This window comes from Aspergillus brunneoviolaceus, assembly GCF_003184695.1.
Source record: "Aspergillus brunneoviolaceus CBS 621.78 unplaced genomic scaffold BO95scaffold_112, whole genome shotgun sequence".
Taxonomy (NCBI): domain Eukaryota; kingdom Fungi; phylum Ascomycota; class Eurotiomycetes; order Eurotiales; family Aspergillaceae; genus Aspergillus; species Aspergillus brunneoviolaceus.
The window spans coordinates 56,714-77,825 of NW_020290842.1; the positions used below are offsets into that span (position 1 = coordinate 56,714).

A 21,112-nucleotide genomic window follows, 5' to 3' on the forward strand; every position below is an offset into this window, starting at 1 on the left:
CTCGTACTAGTTACTCATAAATTAACATACTAGGTGCAGTACAAGTAAGCTGCCTGGAGAACCTTTCGTACTTTATTCTGAACACGTCGGCGGGAGGAACCGCAGAGGAGAGAACAATAGGATCAATTAATCAATCACAAGCAACAATAGTAACCACCCTAAATAAGGAGATGAACAAGGAAGGCTGGGTGCATATTTTGGAAGGATAATGAAGCTGAAAACACATTTGATACTTATTCAGTCTGTTTGCCTACATTGTACTATGCTAATCATAAGTAAAGCTACATAGTCATACTCATAACTTAGTAGTTTTATATATCTTTCTGGGTATCTATGGTAATTTACCATAACAAGACACCCAAGCTGATCCATAGCCGGAAATCCTGTCCTGTCAATAATAAAACTTAATCTACAATAGTCAATGTGACAGCTCCATCCTCTCTCCTCACATTATATTCTTGCAACTTTCCCTGTCTAATCACGCCACAAGCACTGCTATACTCCGTACTCTACCTGGACTTTTCCTTTGGGGATTCCTTGTTCTCTAACCCCACAACGTTCCCCCCCCAACCCCTTTCCCCTCCGGCGCAGTGCCCGAATTCAGCTATGAGTCTGGATTCACCGTCTAGTGATAATGCCACAACCATCCAGCAGATCATCTCTCTTTTTAATAATCTGAGCACAAATTCCGCCCGAAGAGCTGCGTATGAGCCAACTCGTCCTACGCCCACCCCCTTCCTTATCTGTTTCCCCGTCCAGACGTGATAGTGCTAAGTTTCAAGTCGCAGGTATCATGAACTGCTGAACCAACTGAACTCCACCGAATGGTGCGATTTACGCGCATGCATCAAACAGCGGACCTTCCAGAAAGACATCCTAGGCGAGTCCCTGCCCGAGATCGCCCTTCAGATTGTGCAGCATCTGAGTGTTTCCGATCTTCACGTGCTCAGGAGAGTAGGTGACTATCAGGGACACGGGGAGCAGACTTGTTGATGGACCGGGACTTAACGCAGCTCGTACTCCCCAGGTCTCGAGACGATGGCACGCGCTTCTGTCATCTGCTTCTACCAAGCGCACCGTATATCGCCAATGGACAAACAACTCCAGTACGCACCTCACCACAACCGAGATCACGCGGTACGCTCAACGGAGGCTCTACTTGGAGCGCGGCCAACCCGTCGCTGCCGCCGCCGCACAGAGGGCCGTGAAAGTGATCGATGGCCAACCAAACCCCCACAGCGCCCCCACGCCCAACACCTTCGCTTACGCCCACGGGAGGTTTGCATGGCTTAGGAGCCCCGACCTCCTCGTTGTACACAGTATTCGCAACTCTACAAGGCAGCAGTTTTGCACCGAAAACCGTGATCGCTTTCGATTGGTGGGAATCTCGAACTCCGTGGTTGTAGCGACTAGCACTCGCGCGTAAGTTTTGTTTTTCCCCCTCTTCTTATACTCCCCTTTGTCTAGATGATAGTTCGAGAAACATGATCGGATGATATTGAGGTGTAGTGCGTGCAAGGGCTCATAGGATATATTGATTTCCCTCAGGTATTGTCATGTTTGGGATCTGGAGACCGAGGAGCACGCCTGGTTCCGTATCCCATCCCTCAACGTGACCGGCTTTGCGGTACGCGACAACACAGTCGCCGTGGCCTACAACAGTTATACGGTCACGGAGTCTGGGGACAAGATCGATACAGAATTCGTGACCTACTGGGACATGTGGTCGCGTACCGCTCACACAATCGAGAATGTTCCCCAAGTGGCAGTACTAGATTTGCTGCCCGCCACCAAGACCCTTGTCGTTGTTCATATCGAACTTCTGGAGACGTACCGAGTGTGCATAAGAAAATATTCCATGGATGGCGAAGGACATGCGCACACCCAGCGCGCTTTTCCATTATCCGCCGTTCATCGGGACTGGTCGCTCGAGATGCTGAGCCGGTCTTGGGACAATAATCATTACCGATTCGCGGTGTTCTTCGTGCAGTCACCATTGAACGGGGCCGTCACGCGATCGTTTCAATGGATTATAGCTACTTACGACCCTCAAACGGATGAAATCAGTCTGCACGAATTCACCTGGGATGATAGGCCCTATCATTTTTTGAATGCGGCGGCTGTGGACCACAATCTACTGTACTACCTCAGGGAGGACGGTGGCAGACCAGCTCTATGGGTATCTAACACATCAGCCCAACCGCCCCATCGAGCGGCGAGAGGAATGGATCCGAGCTGTCACGATGCGGACGCTTTTTTCCTTGGGGATCGGGAGTTTGTTCTCCAGGTTCACCAGACCGAGACAAGAGCCTGGCCTGTAGAAGATGCTACTCTGGCCCACGCTGAGTTTACGGATGATTCTTAAGACCTGATGTCTCGCTAATCAGGCTCTGGGATTGGGAAGCCAATTCTAGCGGGACAGCCATTGTCCTCAAATGGCACGAGTATTCTAAATCATTGTAACGAAGACATTGACAATAAGAACCTAGACATGGACGATATACAGAACCATCTATAAGAATTTCCCAGGTACTCTCGCCTGGATCCATCTCGTGTATCACCATTATGTTTAACTCGTGGGCAACTCCTTATGACCGATCATTCTCTAAGCAGCAGCAGTGCGTTAGCATCATACCTTAAGAAAGAAAGGCTGTCGCCCTCCTCGGCCAATAACTCCGCATCTCGCTGCATATTTGAACTCGAATCTTCCTGTCCTCTCGGCCACCAGAAAGAAGAATATAGATATCAAGAAAAGAAATTGCAGAAAAACAAAGAAGAGAAAAATACAAGAGATAGTGGAGCATCAGCTAAGGAGACGCAGCTCTATGTCGACATGGAATTTAGATACCAAGAGTGAACTCAACACCGACATCGATCTCGCGAGCCAACTTGACGACCTTGGAGAACTGAACCGACTTTTCGGCAGCGCTCTGGAGATCCTCAATGGAGAAGATCTTGAGGCCAGAGTCGTTGAGCTACAAAGACAATACGGTTAGCTCGGTACTTTGCTCATACTAAGAATGATGAGAAGCCATGGGTGTTCATACCAGCTTGTTCGCCTGCTCCATGTTGGTGCCCTGAAGACGGGCAACGATGGGAGTACGCAGGCCCATCTCCTGCACGACGTTGATCAAGCCCTGAGCGATAGCGTCGCAACGAACAATACCACCGAAGATGTTGACAAAGATGGCAGTCACCTTAGGATCGCTGGTGATAAGCTCGAAGGCGGACTTGATAGCAGCGGGGGTAGCACCACCACCGACGTCGAGGAAGTTGGCGGGGTTACCACCGTTAAGCTTGATGATATCCATGGTGGCCATGGCCAGACCAGCACCGTTGACTGCACTGAAGATTAGCGGAAGGCATATTGATCTGAGCTCTTGTATTTGATCTTACCCAAGCATCCAATATCACCGTCAAGCTTGATGAAGTTCAAGCCGTGTCTGTACCCGGATTAGAAACTCTTCGAATCAGTTTGATCCACTTGAAGAACATACGTAGCAGCCTTGACCTCATCAGCGTCCTCTTGGGTGGTGTCTCTCCACTCGAAGACCTCCTTCTGTCTGAATTCGGCGTTGTCGTCGAAGTTCAGCTTAGCATCCATGGCCATAACCTTGTGGTCAGAAGTCTCGGAGAGGGGGTTGATCTCGATCTGGGTGGCATCCCTCTCCATGAAGACCTTGTACAGCTTCTGGATAGTGTCGCGAGCCTCGTCAATGCATTGCTCAGAGAAGCCAAGCTCGGTAGCGATCTTCGTGGCGATCTCGTCGGTGACTCCAACCTTGATGTCGATAGGAGTAGTGATGATGGCGTCGGGGTTCTCCTTAGCGACAGCTTCAATATCCATACCACCCTGAGACGAGGCGACAATGACAGGACCCTGGGTAGCTCGGTCCATGAGAACGGCGAGGTAGAACTCGCGACGAGCGAACTTGCGCTCACAGATGTAGACGGAGTTGCAAAGACGACCGGCAGCACCAGTCTGCTTGGTGATAAGCTTCTCTCCAATCATCTGTCCAGCGAACATCTTTGCCTCGGTAGGCCTGGAGAAAAAATGGTTCATGTTAAAAGACAGAAGCAAATCTGACGCTCCCAGTCACACTCACGAGTAGATCACGCGCACACCACCCTTCAGACCGTTACTGAAAGTACCCTTGCCACGACCACCAGCGAGAACCTGAGCCTTGATGACCATATCATCGTTACCTATTATCATAGTCTTAGCGAACCGCGACTCGAAATGTAAGCATGGAAAAACGCACCGAGGGACTTGGCAACGGCCTCAGCTTCCTCTGCGGAGCGGGCGACTTCACCCTTGGGCATTCCAACGCCATACTAGCGACTTGTCAGCACCGGAAAAAGCCAGAACATGGTTGTAGATAGCGCGCGTGTGCCGTACCGACTTGAGCAAGTTCGCGGACAGGTATTCGTGGATGGAGAGGTTTCTCTGCTGCTGGCCCAGGCGGGACTGGACAGAAGACTCCTATGAGAAACCACAAGTGTTAGCAGATGAGACCATATGGATTATGAAGAACACAATTTTCAGTAGGCAAGGATAACTCACCGTCGCAGCTCTCAAGGCCGCGGTAACCGGTTTGCTGCGGGCAAGCTTGAACATTTTGACACCAGGTAGGAAAAGAAATTATAAAGAGGGGAGAGGAATCAAGGGACACCTGTCAGAGAGGCTAGATTTATGAGAAATGAGAAGATCCTCCAAAGTGAGGTTTGGTGATAAGGGAGGGAGGAAGTTGGGTGCTGATGGGAGAACAGCTTTCTTTTTCGCGGCTACGAAACTCGGGATGATATTATTACCTTGGGACGTTACGGGCGGTAGCAATCGGAGAGGTCACCTGACGGGCCAACCAGCGTGCATTTTCGGCATGAGTAAGCCATAAAGATCCCGAACAACTGCCTGAGCAGATACTAGGTAGATACTACAAGGTACCTATGCCGCGCTTCCTTTTTTTATATTTCTCTACTTGACTCAATCCTTCTCGTGTTATCAATAGAAGGCGCAAAGGATAAGGTGGAAACCTTAGCTAAGTTGCTCATACTTGACTGTCCCAAGACCAGATCAATTTACCTCATTGGATCTTCCAAGCTCGTCCTCAGCACAAAATCCCACTACAACGGACCCCTTACCAGTAAACCTGGAAGAAATCACAAGGCCTTTTTCCCATCTTCCACCTTCTTCAATCTGTAAAGCTTGAACATTCTTGTCATCATAAAATGGAACAGGCCAGTCCAAGCCCACCCCCCACTGAGAAGCCAAACAACCCAACTTTTGTTACCTTCCCAGATCCAGCTACGGCTTGGCGCCCATGGCCAGACCCAACGCAATGGGGCTGGTCCATATAGTATTTGTGAGACCACACTCCGCGCATAATCGGAATTTGGCATGGCCCCATCCTGACTGTGAACCACGCGTCGATTGTACTCCTCTTCGATTGGGAGATACCTTGAGTTGGGAGTGAGCGTACGTTTGATCCGAGCAATACGGGATTGTACACCTCCGGTGACGATCGTGGTGACATTGACCCTAGAAAGGTCAGAGATGCCTTTGCGGGCAAGAAGGAGGGCAGGGCGCATACCCGAAAGGAGCGAGTTCTACCCGTAAGGTATCACTGAATGAATGCAGGGCGGCCTTCGAGGCATTGTAGACCGACCCAAAGACATATGGAATAATCTGGGTCAGCATTAGCACCAGCCTGCAAATCCCGACGCGTCTCTCTCGGCTTTTAGTTCACGTGGTAGATGCATACCCCAGCGACACTTCCGACTTGTACAATGGTTCCTTTGGCTCTGATGAGAAGAGGCAAGAAAACCTGGCAAATGTAGATGACTGAAAAGAGGTTGGTTTCGAAAGTTGCGCGAACTTCCGAGAGCTCAGCCTCCATCGCTGGGACCGTGTAATCTGTCCATTGTGAGATCAGTCTTTATCCATTGATTACCCGATCATCACCAGTCAGAACTTACTGCGGCCTCTAAAGAGCATGTCAGCGCGTCAACTCAAACTGGGTATAAAGTTTTCTCACGCATTATTCACTAGGTAATTGAGTCCCTTGCCCCCGAGTCTAGCATTGATGTCTGAGAAGCAAGACTGTACGCTTTCTTGGTCTTTCTTGGTCATCCACCTCAAGGCTCAACGTTTCAATACCGATTGATGCCAAATCTTGCAGGGTGTCTGCACTTCTTGCTGTCGCGAACACGCGTAGCCCATTTCTGTGGAACTCACGAGCCAGCGAGTTACCTATTCCACCGGGGGAACACCTATGTATCGTTGCAGTCAGTTTCTATCCATTAAGTGTTTGTGTAAGGCTGCTTCACAAGGTGTCATGTGAATCACAAGCACATCGAGGAGGTATTTTAAAGCTTACCCTGTGATTAGGACAGACATTTGCTTGTCATCGATGCCGGCCATTGTATGATATTTTGATTTGCGTGTTAATATCCGTAAGTCTCAGTACACAGGTGCTGTTTGGTACAATTGCAACTTTTGATCATAGCGGTCACACGGTTGGGGACATATATATGAACCTCGGCATTTACTCTTGTCATGAGCTTGCAGGGGTGGGATCATGCCAAGAAACCCTTTTCGTAGTGAGCATCGGTAAGTACCCGTGCGCGTGCCTGCCTGCCATTACCCTTGACAATCTGGAATAAGAGATCCATCTCATGTATAAAATAAATTACTCCGTACAAAGGAAAGACATATGTGTAAAAAGCTAATTCTATCACATATGAGGATGATAGATGATGATTTGGCGCACAAGAATATTGCGAAAAAGATAACCCAATCCACAGGTCTCAAAGCTTGCGTACAACATGAATCGGGTGATATATTCACTCAATACCTGCAGGCATACTCGGCCTTATAAACACCTGCCACTCCCCTCTAATTTGGAGGTTATTGATCTGGTATCCTGCGAAAGGCCCCGGGTACACAATATGGGAGCTTGATAACTCAATCTGTATTATTGCTTCAGATCTACCCCGCTAAACTATAGTCTGGAATCCAATGAGGTGGGATCCCCAATGCACATGGTGTCATGGTCGCTAGTAACCAGGGACTAAGTGGCATAGAAATTCCGATTCCAGATAAAACCGGCTATGCTAGTACAAAACAGGAGATTGTTAGAGTTGACTTAACTTGGTCCATGATCCTCTTGAGCCACCAAGCACTAAGAGCCAGGTCTGACTATAGACAATCAGGTAAGGACGACTATAAAAACCTAAACTAGCAGAAGCCGTTCGGTCAAGGTGCGCGCCTTTTCTACCACTCACACGGTCCCCGACTCCCCATGGACAGACGGCTTGAGGAGCTTTGAAGCCACAGGACAAAGTTGATATATTTGAGTATATCTCCTGTAGTGCCATAGACGGACAGTACATGCATGAATACATTTTCGAAGCCCATACAAACATTACCTACAAACTAACATAGGCTACCGGAGGTCTCCGGACTCCGTCTCTGTGGAAGCGAGACTGCGGGGCAGTTCAGGGATTTAGCGGCCGGAACTGTAAGCTGATAGGTCCCTTGCATGTCTAGTTAGGCACTTGGCAGGCGGGCGATGGCGGGCAACCTTATCCTCTGCTTATCCCCAGTCTTTGGCTCTGTGCAGCCTTGACTCCCTTAGTGCGTCATTAAGTAAGGAAACCAAAAACGGGAAAAAAAAAGAAGAGAAAACAAAAAAGACATAGAGAAGAAATTTCGAATTTGGATAATTATTTCTTCTTCAGTGTCCCTAAATTTACCCCTCATTGCTTGTCTTATCTTTTGTGGCACGATCATTTTCTAGAAAAATTTTCCCCCTCTACTTTCCGCTGCTGTGCTCAGTCAAAGTTCCAATCCACCAATCCACCAGATTCAATCCCGATCTCTCTACTATCGTACTCACTGTATTCAACACTTTGTGCCTACTTGCCTCTCCGCCGCCAAAATGACGCAAAAGTACTATGTCACCTATAACCAGGTATGCTTGCTTTTTTCTTTTTTGGCCCCTTGCAGACCAGACATTTGCGTCACCCCCCCCTCTCGCGCAGTATCTCACTCGTTGAGGCGTTCATCACTGTCCGCGTGCGCGCACTGTCCCGCCAGTCCAGCATGAGTTTATCAACTTATTGTCAATAATTTGGCTAACGTCTATCGGAGCGTGATAGGTCCACAAACTATGCCAGGACTCTGCCGACAAGATCCTGTCCACTATCCGCCCTAATTTGATGATCGCCATTGGTGGTGGTGGTTATGTTCCTGCTCGTATCCTCCGGTTCGTGGCAGCCCACGTTGGGTGAAACCCAGAGGTGCCTATTCTAATTCTTCTCGTGCCTAGATCTTTCCTGAAGCGCTCGGGCGAGCCCAACATTCCCATCCAAGCCATCGGTTTGTCTCTCTACGAGGACCTCGGCCGCGGCGATCCCGAGGAGGTCCCTGGTACCAAGGTCACCCGGACACAGTGGCTCGACCTTAGCTCTTTGGAGATGTCGAACCTGATTGGCAAAAACATTCTCATTGTTGATGAGGTTGACGACACTCGCACGACCCTCGAATACGCCGTGCGCGAGCTCCAGAAGGATGTCGAGGACGCGCAGAAGCAGCTTGGACGGGAAGGCGAGAAGACGAACTTCTCTATTTTCGTGCTTCACGTAAGTCTCTCCATGCTCTCCCACTCCCGAGAAGAACTTCGGAGTTTTCTGACCTGGTAAACAGAACAAGAACAAGTCCAAGAAGGGTGTCTTGCCAGCTGATATGATGGATTCCGGTCGTTACCATGCCGCGGTTACTACCGAGGATGTATGGATCTGCTATCCTTGGGAAGCCAAGTATGTTGTTCTTCCGCAATTTATCCAATGTTCTGCAGCCGTTAGGTGTTATTGACACACACTACAACAGGGACATTGATGAGCACGACCGATTGGCCAAGGAAAACCCTCTCTTCTAAGCTCCTTGTCCGTCAACACCTGCATGACTTATCCGACGCTCGATGCACCGGACCCGCCGTTCCTGCATCCCAGTTCATCTATTATGCATATACATCGCTTCGGTTTACAAGACACATTATACTCTTTTTTTCGACATTGGCCATTGCTGGATGGTGTTATTTGATTGATTTTTATAGAATAAAAGCAAGAGACCACTGAAGATCAAATCGTCTGGCTTTGCATGCCAAAATGCTGCGACTTTTTATTCGATGTGGACGATCCCGCCCGTTTCGCGAATGTGATATTTCGTCATGCCCACGGAACTAGAAAGACGGCCGTATCGTCTTCGAATACTGCGCTAAAACCTCCGAACCATCATAACTAGTTACGGGAAATCCCCACATTTCAGCGTACCCTGCTGGATCTACGTCCGGCACAACAAGATTGAAGCAGCTCGGGTTATTGTCCTTGACCTAGCTGATCCTGGTCTAGATTGCCTATAGGACCCTGCATAGCTTAGATGACAGACTACTGCATCACAGGTGAAGCGATATAATTATAGGAATCATCCATTGGATAAATCCTAAGCTACAGCCAATCTTTTGCAGCCCCTGTAATATCGATCCTTGTCCGTAGCAATCAATGCCTGTGGATGTGCCGCACCAAACGCCAACCCCCCTCTCATATGCGATGCGTTATCGGATAAACATAAATTGTACAGATTCCACACAATAAAGTACATTGCTGGAGGTGTGAATGGTCCAACCGTCCGCCTGCGCTAATGACTTCAGTCAACGTCGATGTTCGCTTTACGCAATTCGGCCTTGGCCTGTTCGATCTCCTTTTGCAGTTCCGTGTGCGCCTCCGGGACATCGTTGAAGGTGAGAATCGCTAAGCCCAAGCGGCCGAGGAGGTAGCATCCGAAGCATATCAGAGCATAGAAGGGAAGCTGGTTCAAAAAAGACGCAGATGGTCAGCGGGGTAAGAGGCAGGGGACAGAGAAAGAGCCGGGTTTCATTGCAGGACGTACGACAGGAATGATCTCATTCTGGATGGTTTCGTTGAGAGGAACAAGGCCCAGGTATAGAGAAAGGTAGAGCTGAATCCAGGACTTTGCATTAGCGATCAACATAGAGTTGTGAGGGCGAGGCTATCCATCATACCGAGGAGACGAGCAGGAGAACGGAGAGGGTCTGCTGAGCACGCGTCATAGTGATTTGATGATCTTGGTTTGCCTGTTGAGTACGAGTCCGAGCACAAAACAGGGGATCAGGCCGATACAATGTGACGGACGAGGCGAAAGGTTTGTTGAAGGGGTGCTTTGAATTATAGGAATGAGTGACTAGATTGAAGAACCGCAGTGCTGTCCTTCTTCGCGGTATAGACGCGCTGTAGGTGAGACCGGCTGCGCCCCATGGCCGCTGTGTCCACCGTACTGCTGCCGCCGCCCCTCATGACAGGTTGGCATCTGGTAAGATACCTTTCGTATTACCACATTACCAGTTTCTGTTGATGCTTGACACACTGGACACTACATTAACAGGAGAGCACTGCAATTCCCCCCCCCCCCCCCAACCCAAGATGCTAATGGAAGTAACTGGGGTTCCTCACTCGAATGCTATCAGATGAGAAGTAAGCAGTAAGAAGAACAGCTTCACCATGGTTATGTCGCATGTCGCAGACTGCAACAAAGTCCCAGGTATACCTCGACTTCGATACGCCTTGATCTGTCACGTTTGTCAGAACCAAGGTAATATTTAACTAATTGGTGCCTCACACTCCATGGTACTACCAACCTACTACCGATTCTCTCTTCTGCTTCAATCTACAAAGAGAAACAAGAAACATCTCATTTGTCTTTCAGTGGGAACCGAGACCCCGGGCCAAGGGAAGGGACAGATTCGTATATATATCCTTCCAGCGATACTGTCGACCTGACGGAAGATTCGGTTTTGGATAAAACTGATTTAGCCAGAAACAGAGGCCGCCATCTGCCCACCATTGTATCCGAGATACATTGGCTCAATTGAGGCTATCAAACAAGCTTGATGCACTGATACGTTGTTCAAACTGCAAATTGAAAGATGAGCACCGCACCAGACGTACTAAGGGCCAAAGAAGGCGATGATGTGGCCATTGGTTCGTCGTGTGCAATGACGGAAGCAGCGCCATCAAAGGGGATTGAGTGTCCAGACTTGGACCAAGTGTTCTCGACTTTGGCCCTCTCGCCTATGGGACTGGTGGTGGAAGAGTCTGAACCGGTGCCACTTGAAGATCAACAGTCTTTGTTGACTTCCTTACAGGAGTCGCTAAGGAAAGCAGAGGAGCGATGTACCATTGAAGCCTTTATAGACGATGAAAAGATTCTCTATAAACTCTGGAAATGCAGGACCAAGTATCTGCTACCGGCCGCTGAGGCTCTGGCTAATGGGAGTAGGAATGGTAAGGCAGCCGTCCATTGTAGCCATTGTTGGTATCCTAATCGAGCTACAGCACCTTGGCGCGTTTTGTATGGGCAAGCTGGTATACTAGACTTCTTTCTCCGGCTTGTAGCATCAACGGAGGCTATCGATGATGACCTTCTCCTGCAAGCATTGCGACTAGTCGGAAATTCCTGCGCTGATACGAGTAAGTTTCGCGTTTGTCCGTGCCATAGCGTAGTCTAGCACTGACTACTAGGTAGATGAGAACAGGGAGATCCTAGTTGAAAAAAACTACACCTCCGCCATTATACGACACCTGGCAAACACAAAGCTTATTCAGGTGGCTATACCTGTCCTATATAATATATGCATTGATTTTGGTAAATGCTGATTTGTACTCTTTCCGAATGGACATTCCTCAGGGCTGACATTGTATAGAACCCGCCCAGTCTCAGATAGCTGCCAACAAGATTACCTATATTCTCCTGAGATTGTTGAAGGATAACGCTTTTGCGAAGCACCAGGCTCTACTTGATTATGTCTACGAGCTTATTGAACTGGCTGGGGAACAAGGTATGCGTGACGAACGACCCTTGAGACTCTCCTTAGACTAACGGTATCCTCACAGAGCAAGGGATTTCCTCATCCCCAGATGCCACATTACTGCTTCTTCTAGACCTGCTGAATGAACAGAGGGCGAGCTTATCTCCAGCGCACTATGCCTCTCTCGTTACTTGTCTCGGTGCTTACTTGAACAAAACGCGATTTCAAACCACGTGTCTGTCTAATGGCTTGATGCCCCAGGTTCTATCAGTTCTCGAGCGATCGCTTTTATTCAAGGATGACGAATGTTCCAAAGAGGACATGCATGCCTTGGCACAGGCCCGGTTGAAGATAAATCAGACTCTAGCCGAAGTCTCCGCATTGCCGCTATTCGCAGAGCTCTATCCGCTTGATTCCGATCTTGTGCGCTTACTGGGCTCTTGGCTGGAGGCAAAGGAGGACCAGCTTCAGATCTGTTCGTGTGTTGTTCTTGGCAATCTGGCAAGATCGGATGCAGTCTGCGAAGAGATGGTTGAAAAGCTGAACATTCACAAGGCGCTCATATCGCTTCTGAGAAGCGAAGCCAGGGGTGCAGTGCTCCACTCTGCACTCGGCTTTTTAAAAAACCTGGCAGTTGCCGGTATCAATAAAGTTCGGCTCGGAGAGGCAGGCCTTATTCCTGCCGTTTCAAGCCTCTGGCAGTATGAGACAGTCCCCCAGGTCCAGTTTGTTGCAACTAGTATCACACGGCAGGTGATCATCTCCTCGGTGGGGAACATCGCTCGCTTGCTTGAGGAGGCTCCCGTGGGTGACAAGGAGGTCGAGGGTGAAGAGAAGACCTACCTCTCATTGCTCCTCGCGCTGTTTGTAAAAACAGACTCAGCCCCCATCAAAACGGAGATTGGGCGCATCGTGGCTTCTATATGCCGCACCTTGGTCCCCAGAGTGCGTGAGAAGGATAGCGATGCCGAGGGCCTCCTTAGAAAAGCCTTTGAGCTGCACGACGATGTTTCCTTACCTGTGGGTGCCATGATCACCCAGTCACAATGGCCAGTTGTTCGGAGCGAGGGCTGGTTTACTCTTGCTTTGATGGCGTCGACACAAGGTGGGTTGATTGTAGCCTCGAAATGTATAGAGAAAATGGGCATTCTGCCAGTGCTCGAGGAAGTGCTTGCTGCAGATTCTACCGATTCCACCGAGGCAGACAACCTGCAACTCAACAAGGATCGCGGCAACATCATCGTGCTTATGCAAGAGTTGCTGAAGAGTGATGTAAGTTGATCCGGACTCTAATCACCGCGTCTGCGATACACTAATCATATTCTACAGTTGGACACCCTCCCGGATCCTTCGAAGGCCAGTATGCAAAGACTGATGAACAGCCATGCCTCCAGACACCTTCAGCTCACTAACTGAAAAAGCACAATTAACCAACCTTATAAGGCATGTCAATCGGAGAAAGAGCAAGGTGCTCACATACCCACATCAAAGCTTAGATTTAAATTTTTCGATATCTATCGCTGATCCTAAATGTGCATTTCAGTCCACCAATAATTCCTAAATAGAACACCCATGGTGCTGCTCTACTTCAATCCCGGCCACAGAGAGCCTATATGCCTTTACAGATAGCCTCTTCTGCAAACGATTGATATCGTTTGAGTAAATCAGTAGAATCTAGACCCTCCGGACCCTGGCTGCTCAAATAGTGTACAGCCAATCCTTTCCCATCAATTATACTATTTTTCCCCCTTTGGTCGTCTGCGAGGGTTTCCAAAAATGTCATGCCATCGAACTCCGTGAGCAACCGACCCGTTGCGACACTGCCCCAGAAGCAAAGGAAGTTCAGGCTGACGTTTGTTGACGGCACACTCCACGTGGGGAATTTGTACCGATTGAGATGATTCAGCTCCAAGTGGTGCAGAAAAGAGTAATGTTGCTGAGCGTTGACAGTCCAGTGATGCATACTAGGCCCTTCCGGAGCGTACTTCGACATACTGATGGGAGTGCGGCTATAGTTGCTGTAGCCCGAAAGGAGCCATCGGTGGCTGGTGAAGGGCGGAGCGAATTCCTTCTTCACGGTAAAATAATTGGGCCCCTGCCATGGCGGGAGATGCGAGGCACGCCAATCGTGCATGTCGGCCTCGGATGACGACTGCGTGGGGCTCAGCTCCGGGAGATAAGGCAAGGCGACGCTGGCATGGCTATGGAGGGCCTCCAAGGCTGCTTCGTTGATGACGTTCGCCGAAACCAAGGGCAGACCGGAGTGTTCGAGCTTGGTCTTGACGACCGTCGAAATCGTATGGTCTTCTAGAAACACGATGTCGCCATCGATCCAAATGTACAGTGTGTCCTGCTTCAATCGATCCAGTTGCGAACCGGGCTCTCCCTGCGCGAGCGTGTACAATGGGTTCTGCTCGACTATCGATGCGAGCCATTCCAGGCCCCTCGTATCGTTCGTTTGGGGCAGAAACACGACTTGATCAACGAGACCATGGTTGGAAACGAGATTGTTCTTGCGGTCCAAGTAAGCCGATGAACTTTTGGCACTGCAGAAAGCGGTCCTTACTCACTTGCAAATAACAATTCAGAATCTCGGTGCGCTGCCAATGGTGAAACGGAACCAAGGCAACGATATCAAAGCCCTGGGGCTTGTCGAATTCACCCGAGCCTTCGGAGTAGGCATAGAAGGGAGCGAGCGAACTGTTCTTTCCGAGTCTAGGTAGGATGCCCCAGCTAAAAGACCATCGGCCGAAGTAGTGAGGGACTATTATAACCCTGAGCAGACAAAGGCACAGGAAAGTGAGGCATAGCGAGAAGGGCGTCCACCAAGGGCGTTTCGGCGCAGTGTCACGAAAAGATTCGGGATCACGTTTGTAGTCAGAATGGCCCATGTTTGAGATCGAATGATCAGATTGACTTGAAATGTCTTCACATTTCCGCAGAGCTTGGTCTAGGTAGAAAGCTATCGAGCGACTTCGAGTGCAGTGGGCTCTATGTTATAGATTACAGTTACCGCAGAAGCAGAGACAGAGACCTGTTTTCGTCGATAGTTCATGCCGAGTAAACGCATGACAGCCGGATTTGGACTTTTTGCCGAGTCAACCGAGTCGAGCGAGAGGAGAGTTCCCCGGTGACAAATTGACAAATCTCCTTTGCTGATGATCGGAAAAAGCGGGTATGGACAGAAAGATTCCAGAACCAAGGGTCGGCCATATCGCTTAGTACTTACATAGTACTACATATGAATAGTACTAAGTAGTTTGTCTGTTGATCATTCTGGTGTTGTTGATGCTGGTGATGACGATGGTGACGATGACGTCGCAACCACGTGCTCGGCCACTGCCCGCCGCCCGCGCAGCTCCAATTCTCACTCACTCACTCATTTACTCACTCTACTCTTCTTTCTTCCCTTCTTCTCTAACACTGATGGCCGTCCCCCTCTTGTCATTATGCTCACGCGGGGCCTCTGTCTTGCTCTTCAATGACCGTTCTATCCGCTACTCGAAACTTTTCTATATGAGAATATGAGGACGGCCGTCCTCTTTGGCCGCTTCATTGTGTGTCGTGGTAGAGGCCCGCCGCTACTATCCCGCTTTCCCCATTTGTCTCGACCGCGCTTCGGCCGTCAGCCAATATGGTCGCGACAATCCGGGTCGAGACGTTCAGGAAATGCCCCTGGATGTCGGAGGGTACTCCTTGCTGCGCTGGCTCCGGGGGCATTTTTGAAGCTTGCCGAGGAAGGGAACGGGGAACGTGGCAAGACAAGTGAGATGCAGATGCTTGAAGTCTCACGCCGAGAGATCCAGAAGAAAGTCGACGAGGAAGCAAGGGGTTTGTCGAGGCTCTGGCAAACCTTTGTACTTTACGGGTATCGCTTCGTATACGATCCGATAGCTACCGGTTTTCGCTTTGTCCACCTGCTCATTATTTTCCTGCCTGTCGTGTTCACGGCACCCATCTTATGCCTTGGAGGACATGGGAAGAATCGGGAAGCGGTGCCGTTGGGGACCATTTGGTGGTACAAGTTCCTAGTGCGGTCCATGGAACGTGCAGGCCCAGCGTTCATCAAGGTAAGTCCCAAGCCGTATACTTTTGCTTGCTACACTTTGTAACAGACGTCTCTTCTTTAGCTCGGACAATGGGCAGCATCACGTACCGACATATTTCCTCCCGATCTGTGTGACATCATGTCTTCTCTCCACTCGAATGCGCCTGCACACTCCTTACGCCAGACCAAGAAGATCATAAGTAAGGCCTTCAACAACCTGCCCTTCGAAGATATCTTCGAAGAATTTCATGAGGAGCCCCTGGGAGTAGGGGCCATCGCCCAGGTCTATAAAGCAAAATTGAAACCCAACCTCGCGGGAACAGACGATGGTGAGTTCGACGGTCAACCGTCCGGTTTACGGGGGAAGGTCCGAAAGAATGTGGAGGCATTGGTCAAGAGCAGCCCCCAGCGGGTCCCTTCGTCATACGTAGCCGTCAAAGTGCTGCATCCCAAGGTGGAGCGCATGATCCATAGGGACTTGAAGATCATGTCCTTCTTTGCCTCGGTGATCAATGCCATTCCTACAATGCACTGGTTGTCTTTGCCGGACGAAGTCAACCAATTCGGAGAGATGATGAAGCTGCAGCTCGATTTGAGGATCGAAGCAGCAAACCTGGTCATGTTTCGGGAGAAATTCAGAACCCGGACTACAGCCTGGTTTCCTTATCCGTACATAGACTATTCGACCCGAGAGGTGCTCGTGGAAGAGTTCGCCCAGGGAATCCCCCTCTCGACCTTCCTTGACGTCGGCGGAGGGGTTTACCAACGAGAAATCGCCAATGAGGGCCTGGATGCATTCCTTCACATGCTATTGATCGACAACTTTGTCCACGCTGATTTACACCCAGGAAACATCATGGTACGATTCTATCAGCCAAGTGAATTGGACCTGTCTCTCCGCAACAAAAGCCGTGCATCGGATGCGCCAACTACAGCCGAGGTTGATGTCACAGAGTCTGTGCTTGCTCGGCTGCGACCGCATGCCGGTAATCGGCGTGATTGGGAGTCGGTACTTGACCAGTTGAACGCAGAAGGATATCGACCACAACTTATCTTTATTGATACCGGACTCGTGACTCAATTAAACGACCTCAACCGCAAAAATTTCATCGATTTGTTTCGCGCGATTGCCGAGTTCGATGGATACCGAGCGGGTGAGCTTATGGTTGAGCGCTGCCGCCAGCCAGAAGCTGTGATTGACCCTCATTACTTTGCATTGAGAATGGAGCATCTGGTCTTGAATGTCAAGTCGCGGACGTTCGCACTGGGCAGCGTCAAAATTGGCGATGTTTTGAGTGAGGTGCTGTCCATGGTCCGAAGTCATCATGTTCGGATGGAAGGGGATTTCGTCAATGTCGTCATCTCCTGTCTTCTTCTCGAGGGTATTGGCCGGAACTTGGACCCGGATCTCGATCTATTCAAAAGGTGGGCCTGTCCGATGAATGACGCGCAAAGCTTCTATACTGATGCAGCCGATAGTGCCCTGCCAATACTGCGAAAACTCGGTTCGAATGTCACTTCCCTGAGATCCGTTCGGTCCGGGGATGTGTCTATGCTCCGTATTTGGGTTGGACTTGAAGCGCGTGAACTGCTGCAGAGCAGCATCGACAGCGTTGAGCAGTGCGTCAAATATGACTTGCTGTCCCCTAACATCTGAAGAGAGATCGAATCAGAAGGTCAACAGCAAGTCCTTGGCACTGATGTACAGATTCGCGTAATCTTATTGATACTTAGAACATCGATAGAATATGAACCACGATGAATACAAATCGCGATGCAACCGCCGCATTAACAAATTCAGAACGCACTCTATATTACATGTAGAACAGATTCCAGAACGAATTTTAGATTCGCGGCGCCAAGTAGAGAAATGAGAAAATATACCTGAGCCGAGTACAAGAAATCATTGCGGTCGTTGTCCTCCACGGACAACTTGACCGTTGAAGGAGCTCACAGCAAAAGGTAGTAAAGAATACATGATACATGAGAGGGGGGTGATATAAATCAAAAGCCACAGAAAACAGGAGAACAGTCCCATAGAGTAGGACTATTGGTCAGACGCCCGCGCCTTCTCAGAGTGTATACCAGTGCAAAAGATCCAAGAAATTCAACATTAACCACATTCACGATCGGTTAGTTTCCGCCATTCTCTCGAATTGAGGCGCCGCTAGCCCGCCACCAAACATCTCCTCCCCATCTCATCAGCCGCTCAACGGCAGCGGTCGGTGAGTCCAGAGCGGGTCTGATATCGAGGAAGAACACCGGTTCTCCATTGGGTTCCGGTGGGCCGGAATAGTAGTCGATAACATAACGAACCTCCTTCGGGCCCGCTGGGGTCTGTCGCATCACAAACCAGTCGTGTCTATCAAAGGGCGGGCTTGATCTGTAGTAAGAGAACGATAGTATTAGTAAAAGACACGGACGCGCATGAATGGCGAACAACAGTGTGGGGGAATACTAACTCAAACCTAGCCGGATAAATCCAGCCTAGGGCTTGAAGAATCCGTGCCTTGGGCGTCAGCTCCTGCGGCCGGCCCTGGAACCGGATGAGCCGCGGCGCAGGGGTTTGTTGGGAAGAGCCAGAGATCTGTTCCCGGAGTTCCTCCATTGCGAGGTTCTCTTCTCCACGTCGACACTTCTCCCAGCCCTCCGCGAGGCCCTTGGAAAAAATGCGCTCCCATCGCACGATCTCGTCCCAGGCACCCTCATTCAAGAAGTTATGGACGGCAACCATCGCCTCAACAGCATCCTGCGGAGTATCGGTATAGCCCTTGCGAAGCATAGCATTGTACATCTGTTGCGGAGAAGGGTATTCCCAGTTGCCTTCGGTGTCCGATCTTGGGATGGATGAAAGTTCCCGTTCCACGGGGAGATCCACGGTCTGGTTGGGAGCTTTTTCCTGAGAGATAGAAGCGAACATATAATTCAGAGGGTTCAGTTTCGAAAGAGTGGACTTCGTCTCGCCTGGGGTAGCGGATGGTGGTGGTGGTGGTGTTTGATTTCTTGGAGATTGCGGCTTGGGTGGCGCATAGAAAGGGGAGTCAGTAGGTCGGACCGGACAGGCACTCGGAGCCTCCGAAGCAGCTGGAGTCGGCGAAGCAGAAGTGGTATTGGAAACGTGCATGGGACACCCCGGCTAGGCACGAAAATTAGTGATTTTAACCTGTTCCTTAGCGTCACAAGATAGACATACCGGAGGCGAGGCGTCGGAGGCCGCCAGCGGGTTCGGAGCCGCGGGAGTAGGCTTGGGTTGTGTATCTGCCCAGAACCAGCCCATGCTGTAAGAAAATATGCCGGTGGAGATGACAAGGGTTGGTAGCTGAAATGGACAGAGCTGATGCCGACGATGTCAAGCAAGGCCTTGTTATTCGAATCTGCGAACGGTCAACAGAAACTGGCGTCACAGAAAAAAACAACTTTTTCCCAGATTTGAAATCCGGAGGAAATCCCACCCGCCCGCCGCCCGCCGCCCGCCGCCCACGTGATGTCTGTAGTTTGGCGACCAATTATTAGTAGCCGATATACAATGCAGGTATCTCGAGATCTGTCATTCTTGCTCTCGCTATATTGTATATGTACAGTTTCGCAACTTTGAGTGGCTATTGTAATGCAAAGCTCTTGAAGACCTAAAACAATATTCCAGTTGTGATCAAATGACGCCTTGCCATTTTTCGAACGCCCTACAAAAACATGGAATCACATAGGCCCGCAAGAACATTCCCCCGAGTCAATTGGATGGATTAAACGTTATGCCCTTTACTTTGGACAAAGGTGATCGAAAAGACGAAGTGTGTTGAGGGTCAATGCATTACTCACACGGAATCGGCCCAAATTTCTTTGAATTGGAAAAGAGGTATTTAAGCGGCTCATCCCTGGACGTCGTTCACCAGCCTTGTAAGCAGCGCATACCCGAAAGCGATGGCAAAGCCTAGCCAAATCTTGTTGCGGCGAACCCAGCTTTGGCCTGCTTCTCGCGCGACATGGCCACCCTCCACAACAACTCCCAAACCTGGAGCACTACCGTTGGGCCGTCTGCGGAGAGCACTGGTTTCTGGGGAGCATTTGGTGGCAGTATTGGGGTCCGGTAGAAGCTGGCCTGTGTTCGTGTCGATGCGGCTGTCTTTCATCCATCTCCAATTCTCGTGGTCGAGCTCTGGCCATTCCGTACGGAATTTCAATCCACCATCTCCAGCCTTGACATTGTTGATTCCTCTGGCAGAAGGAGTGACTCCAGGTGTAGCACTGATGTGAGAGCCTCCACCGGTGGAATTCCACCATCTTGACCGTGCAGCTAGCACCCTCCGTTCCGCCTCCGAAGCACTCACGCTCCCAGTGGTCATCTCTTCGCTTGTCATAAAAGAGAGCAGTCCGATCAGAATCGTGGACACCTCCCAGGCCGGGTTGAATGACTTTGGATGGAAGTCGCTGATGCTGAGGCAAAGGCGAGTGGATGGTTGGAACCGACCACTCGGGGTGTGCATGCGGATGGCGGGTGGCGCAAATGGGTATTCAGGGGGGAAGATCAGAGTTCCCCAGTATTGACCATTTTCGTAAGGCGTACCCGGAGGGCCGGTGAGGATGTAATGCCACCTGATCAAGAAGGTATATTAGCATTAATCCAAGAATGAACGGCTCGAGCCAAATCACGGGGTGAGGGGTGCACACTCGAGGATGTTGGTTTCTGAGGGGTGGGCAATGATGTATGGCGGAGGATTCTTCTGAATATTTTGATATTCGCGAGTGAGCTGCTTTAAGATTAGACAAGACTGCATAAATGGCCGCAAGCAGGGAGATAATCGACCCACCCGTTTATAGGCTGCCTTGGTCGCCATGCTGTATAGTTCGTAGCAACGGCCGTGCGACGCACGTCGGGCTATTGAAAATGAGAGATGGATAGGGGTTAGAAAAAAAACCCAGAAAGAAAGAAGGTAGTAAAAATCAAATCAGGACGCAAGACAGTTCTCCTTTTTGTATAATGCAGGCAGGTTGCTCATGAAAGTGAATGTTGGTAAGACACAAAAAGGATGAAACGCCAGAAGTCTGGAGCAGCGGCTGGACGACCCGAAAGGCTAACTAACTAACAACTAACTAACTTAACTATACTCCGTAAGTTAAGCGCCCCTCCCTCTCCCCATCCTTCGGACCACTGGTCACGTGCGCGGGAGGATCGCCTCAGTCC

General features: G+C 50.0%; 10 protein-coding genes across 10 annotated transcripts; 4 read left to right on the forward strand and 6 right to left on the reverse strand.

Moving 5' to 3' along the window:
• Positions 1-606: 606 nt before the first annotated feature.
• Positions 607-2,365, forward strand: BO95DRAFT_376498 (F-box domain protein; the record flags this gene model as incomplete). The annotated part of the gene is made up of 4 exons (XM_025583211.1): positions 607-704; positions 789-954; positions 1,028-1,422; positions 1,549-2,365. 4 exons carry the CDS (start codon positions 607-609, stop codon positions 2,363-2,365), a joined length of 1,476 nt encoding a protein of 491 aa, XP_025436577.1.
• A 113-nt stretch (positions 2,366-2,478) lies between these two features.
• Positions 2,479-4,618, reverse strand: BO95DRAFT_488682 (succinate--CoA ligase (GDP-forming) subunit beta; the record flags this gene model as incomplete). The annotated part of the gene is made up of 8 exons (XM_025590520.1): positions 2,479-2,975; positions 3,048-3,340; positions 3,397-3,443; positions 3,498-4,043; positions 4,107-4,206; positions 4,263-4,335; positions 4,400-4,483; positions 4,565-4,618. The coding sequence occupies 8 exons, from the start codon at positions 4,616-4,618 to the stop codon at positions 2,841-2,843; spliced, it is 1,332 nt and encodes a 443-aa protein (XP_025436578.1). The 3' UTR covers positions 2,479-2,840.
• Positions 4,619-4,945: 327 nt separating this feature from the next.
• Positions 4,946-6,500, reverse strand: BO95DRAFT_519045 (putative short chain dehydrogenase/reductase). The gene is made up of 7 exons (XM_025592006.1): positions 6,378-6,500; positions 6,158-6,270; positions 6,036-6,087; positions 5,977-5,984; positions 5,763-5,914; positions 5,592-5,686; positions 4,946-5,539 (listed from the first exon to the last, which is right to left on the reverse strand). The coding sequence occupies exons 1-7, from the start codon at positions 6,419-6,421 to the stop codon at positions 5,161-5,163; spliced, it is 843 nt and encodes a 280-aa protein (XP_025436579.1). The 5' UTR covers positions 6,422-6,500; the 3' UTR covers positions 4,946-5,160.
• A 1,440-nt stretch (positions 6,501-7,940) lies between these two features.
• Positions 7,941-8,939, forward strand: BO95DRAFT_437041 (xanthine phosphoribosyltransferase; the record flags this gene model as incomplete). The annotated part of the gene is made up of 5 exons (XM_025585259.1): positions 7,941-7,973; positions 8,161-8,267; positions 8,331-8,643; positions 8,708-8,820; positions 8,891-8,939. 5 exons carry the CDS (start codon positions 7,941-7,943, stop codon positions 8,937-8,939), a joined length of 615 nt encoding a protein of 204 aa, XP_025436580.1.
• Positions 8,940-9,389: 450 nt separating this feature from the next.
• BO95DRAFT_425625 (dolichol-phosphate mannosyltransferase subunit 3) lies at positions 9,390-10,130 on the reverse strand (the record flags this gene model as incomplete). The annotated part of the gene is made up of 3 exons (XM_025584716.1): positions 9,390-9,868; positions 9,950-10,018; positions 10,083-10,130. 3 exons carry the CDS (start codon positions 10,128-10,130, stop codon positions 9,707-9,709), a joined length of 279 nt encoding a protein of 92 aa, XP_025436581.1. The 3' UTR covers positions 9,390-9,706.
• Positions 10,131-11,072: 942 nt separating this feature from the next.
• On the forward strand, positions 11,073-13,301 carry BO95DRAFT_376496 (putative GTP binding protein; the record flags this gene model as incomplete). Its single annotated transcript, XM_025583210.1, has 6 exons — positions 11,073-11,361; positions 11,413-11,547; positions 11,603-11,722; positions 11,781-11,915; positions 11,971-13,157; positions 13,215-13,301. The coding sequence occupies 6 exons, from the start codon at positions 11,073-11,075 to the stop codon at positions 13,299-13,301; spliced, it is 1,953 nt and encodes a 650-aa protein (XP_025436582.1).
• A 63-nt stretch (positions 13,302-13,364) lies between these two features.
• Positions 13,365-14,892, reverse strand: BO95DRAFT_448263 (uncharacterized protein). The gene is made up of 2 exons (XM_025587808.1): positions 14,456-14,892; positions 13,365-14,397 (listed from the first exon to the last, which is right to left on the reverse strand). The coding sequence occupies exons 1-2, from the start codon at positions 14,774-14,776 to the stop codon at positions 13,495-13,497; spliced, it is 1,224 nt and encodes a 407-aa protein (XP_025436583.1). The 5' UTR covers positions 14,777-14,892; the 3' UTR covers positions 13,365-13,494.
• Positions 14,893-15,067: 175 nt separating this feature from the next.
• BO95DRAFT_401248 (ABC1 kinase family protein) lies at positions 15,068-17,720 on the forward strand. Its single transcript, XM_025583861.1, has 3 exons — positions 15,068-15,955; positions 16,016-17,358; positions 17,413-17,720. Exons 1-3 carry the CDS (start codon positions 15,410-15,412, stop codon positions 17,588-17,590), a joined length of 2,067 nt encoding a protein of 688 aa, XP_025436584.1. The 5' UTR covers positions 15,068-15,409; the 3' UTR covers positions 17,591-17,720.
• BO95DRAFT_401251 (holocytochrome c synthase CYC3) lies at positions 17,671-19,344 on the reverse strand. Its single transcript, XM_025583862.1, has 3 exons — positions 19,127-19,344; positions 18,396-19,069; positions 17,671-18,316 (listed from the first exon to the last, which is right to left on the reverse strand). The coding sequence occupies exons 1-3, from the start codon at positions 19,208-19,210 to the stop codon at positions 18,067-18,069; spliced, it is 1,008 nt and encodes a 335-aa protein (XP_025436585.1). The 5' UTR covers positions 19,211-19,344; the 3' UTR covers positions 17,671-18,066.
• Positions 19,345-19,467: 123 nt separating this feature from the next.
• On the reverse strand, positions 19,468-20,980 carry BO95DRAFT_425636 (ubiquitin-conjugating enzyme E2). Its single transcript, XM_025584717.1, has 3 exons — positions 20,739-20,980; positions 20,599-20,678; positions 19,468-20,523 (listed from the first exon to the last, which is right to left on the reverse strand). Exons 1-3 carry the CDS (start codon positions 20,763-20,765, stop codon positions 19,800-19,802), a joined length of 831 nt encoding a protein of 276 aa, XP_025436586.1. The 5' UTR covers positions 20,766-20,980; the 3' UTR covers positions 19,468-19,799.
• Positions 20,981-21,112: the final 132 nt, after the last annotated feature.

Bases quoted from the DNA above. Each gene is read 5' to 3' on its own strand.
- BO95DRAFT_519045 (XM_025592006.1), bottom strand. From the start codon at position 6,421: ATGGCCGGCATCGATGACAAGCAAATGTCTGTCCTAATCACAGG. The intron at 6,271-6,377 runs GTAAGCTTTAAA...AACGATACATAG, and splicing joins ATGTCTGTCCTAATCACAGG to GTGTTCCCCCGGTGGAATAG. The intron at 5,540-5,591 runs GTATGCGCCCTG...TGACCTTTCTAG, and splicing joins GTAGAACTCGCTCCTTTCGG to GGTCAATGTCACCACGATCG.
- BO95DRAFT_448263 (XM_025587808.1), bottom strand. From the start codon at position 14,776: ATGGGCCATTCTGACTACAAACGTGATCCCGAATCTTTTCGTGACACT. The intron at 14,398-14,455 runs GTGAGTAAGGAC...TTGGACCGCAAG, and splicing joins TTCTGAATTGTTATTTGCAA to AACAATCTCGTTTCCAACCA.
- BO95DRAFT_401248 (XM_025583861.1), top strand. From the start codon at position 15,410: ATGAGGACGGCCGTCCTCTTTGGCCGCTTCATTGTGTGTCGTGGTAGA. The intron at 15,956-16,015 runs GTAAGTCCCAAG...TCTCTTCTTTAG, and splicing joins CAGGCCCAGCGTTCATCAAG to CTCGGACAATGGGCAGCATC. The intron at 17,359-17,412 runs GTGGGCCTGTCC...TGCAGCCGATAG, and splicing joins GATCTCGATCTATTCAAAAG to TGCCCTGCCAATACTGCGAA.
- BO95DRAFT_401251 (XM_025583862.1), bottom strand. From the start codon at position 19,210: ATGGGCTGGTTCTGGGCAGATACACAACCCAAGCCTACTCCCGCGGCT. The intron at 19,070-19,126 runs GTATGTCTATCT...TTTCGTGCCTAG, and splicing joins CCTCCGACGCCTCGCCTCCG to CCGGGGTGTCCCATGCACGT. The intron at 18,317-18,395 runs GTTAGTATTCCC...CTCTTACTACAG, and splicing joins ATTTATCCGGCTAGGTTTGA to ATCAAGCCCGCCCTTTGATA.
- BO95DRAFT_425636 (XM_025584717.1), bottom strand. From the start codon at position 20,765: ATGGCGACCAAGGCAGCCTATAAACGG. The intron at 20,679-20,738 runs GTGGGTCGATTA...ATCTTAAAGCAG, and splicing joins CCAAGGCAGCCTATAAACGG to CTCACTCGCGAATATCAAAA. The intron at 20,524-20,598 runs GTGTGCACCCCT...CTTCTTGATCAG, and splicing joins TCAGAAACCAACATCCTCGA to GTGGCATTACATCCTCACCG.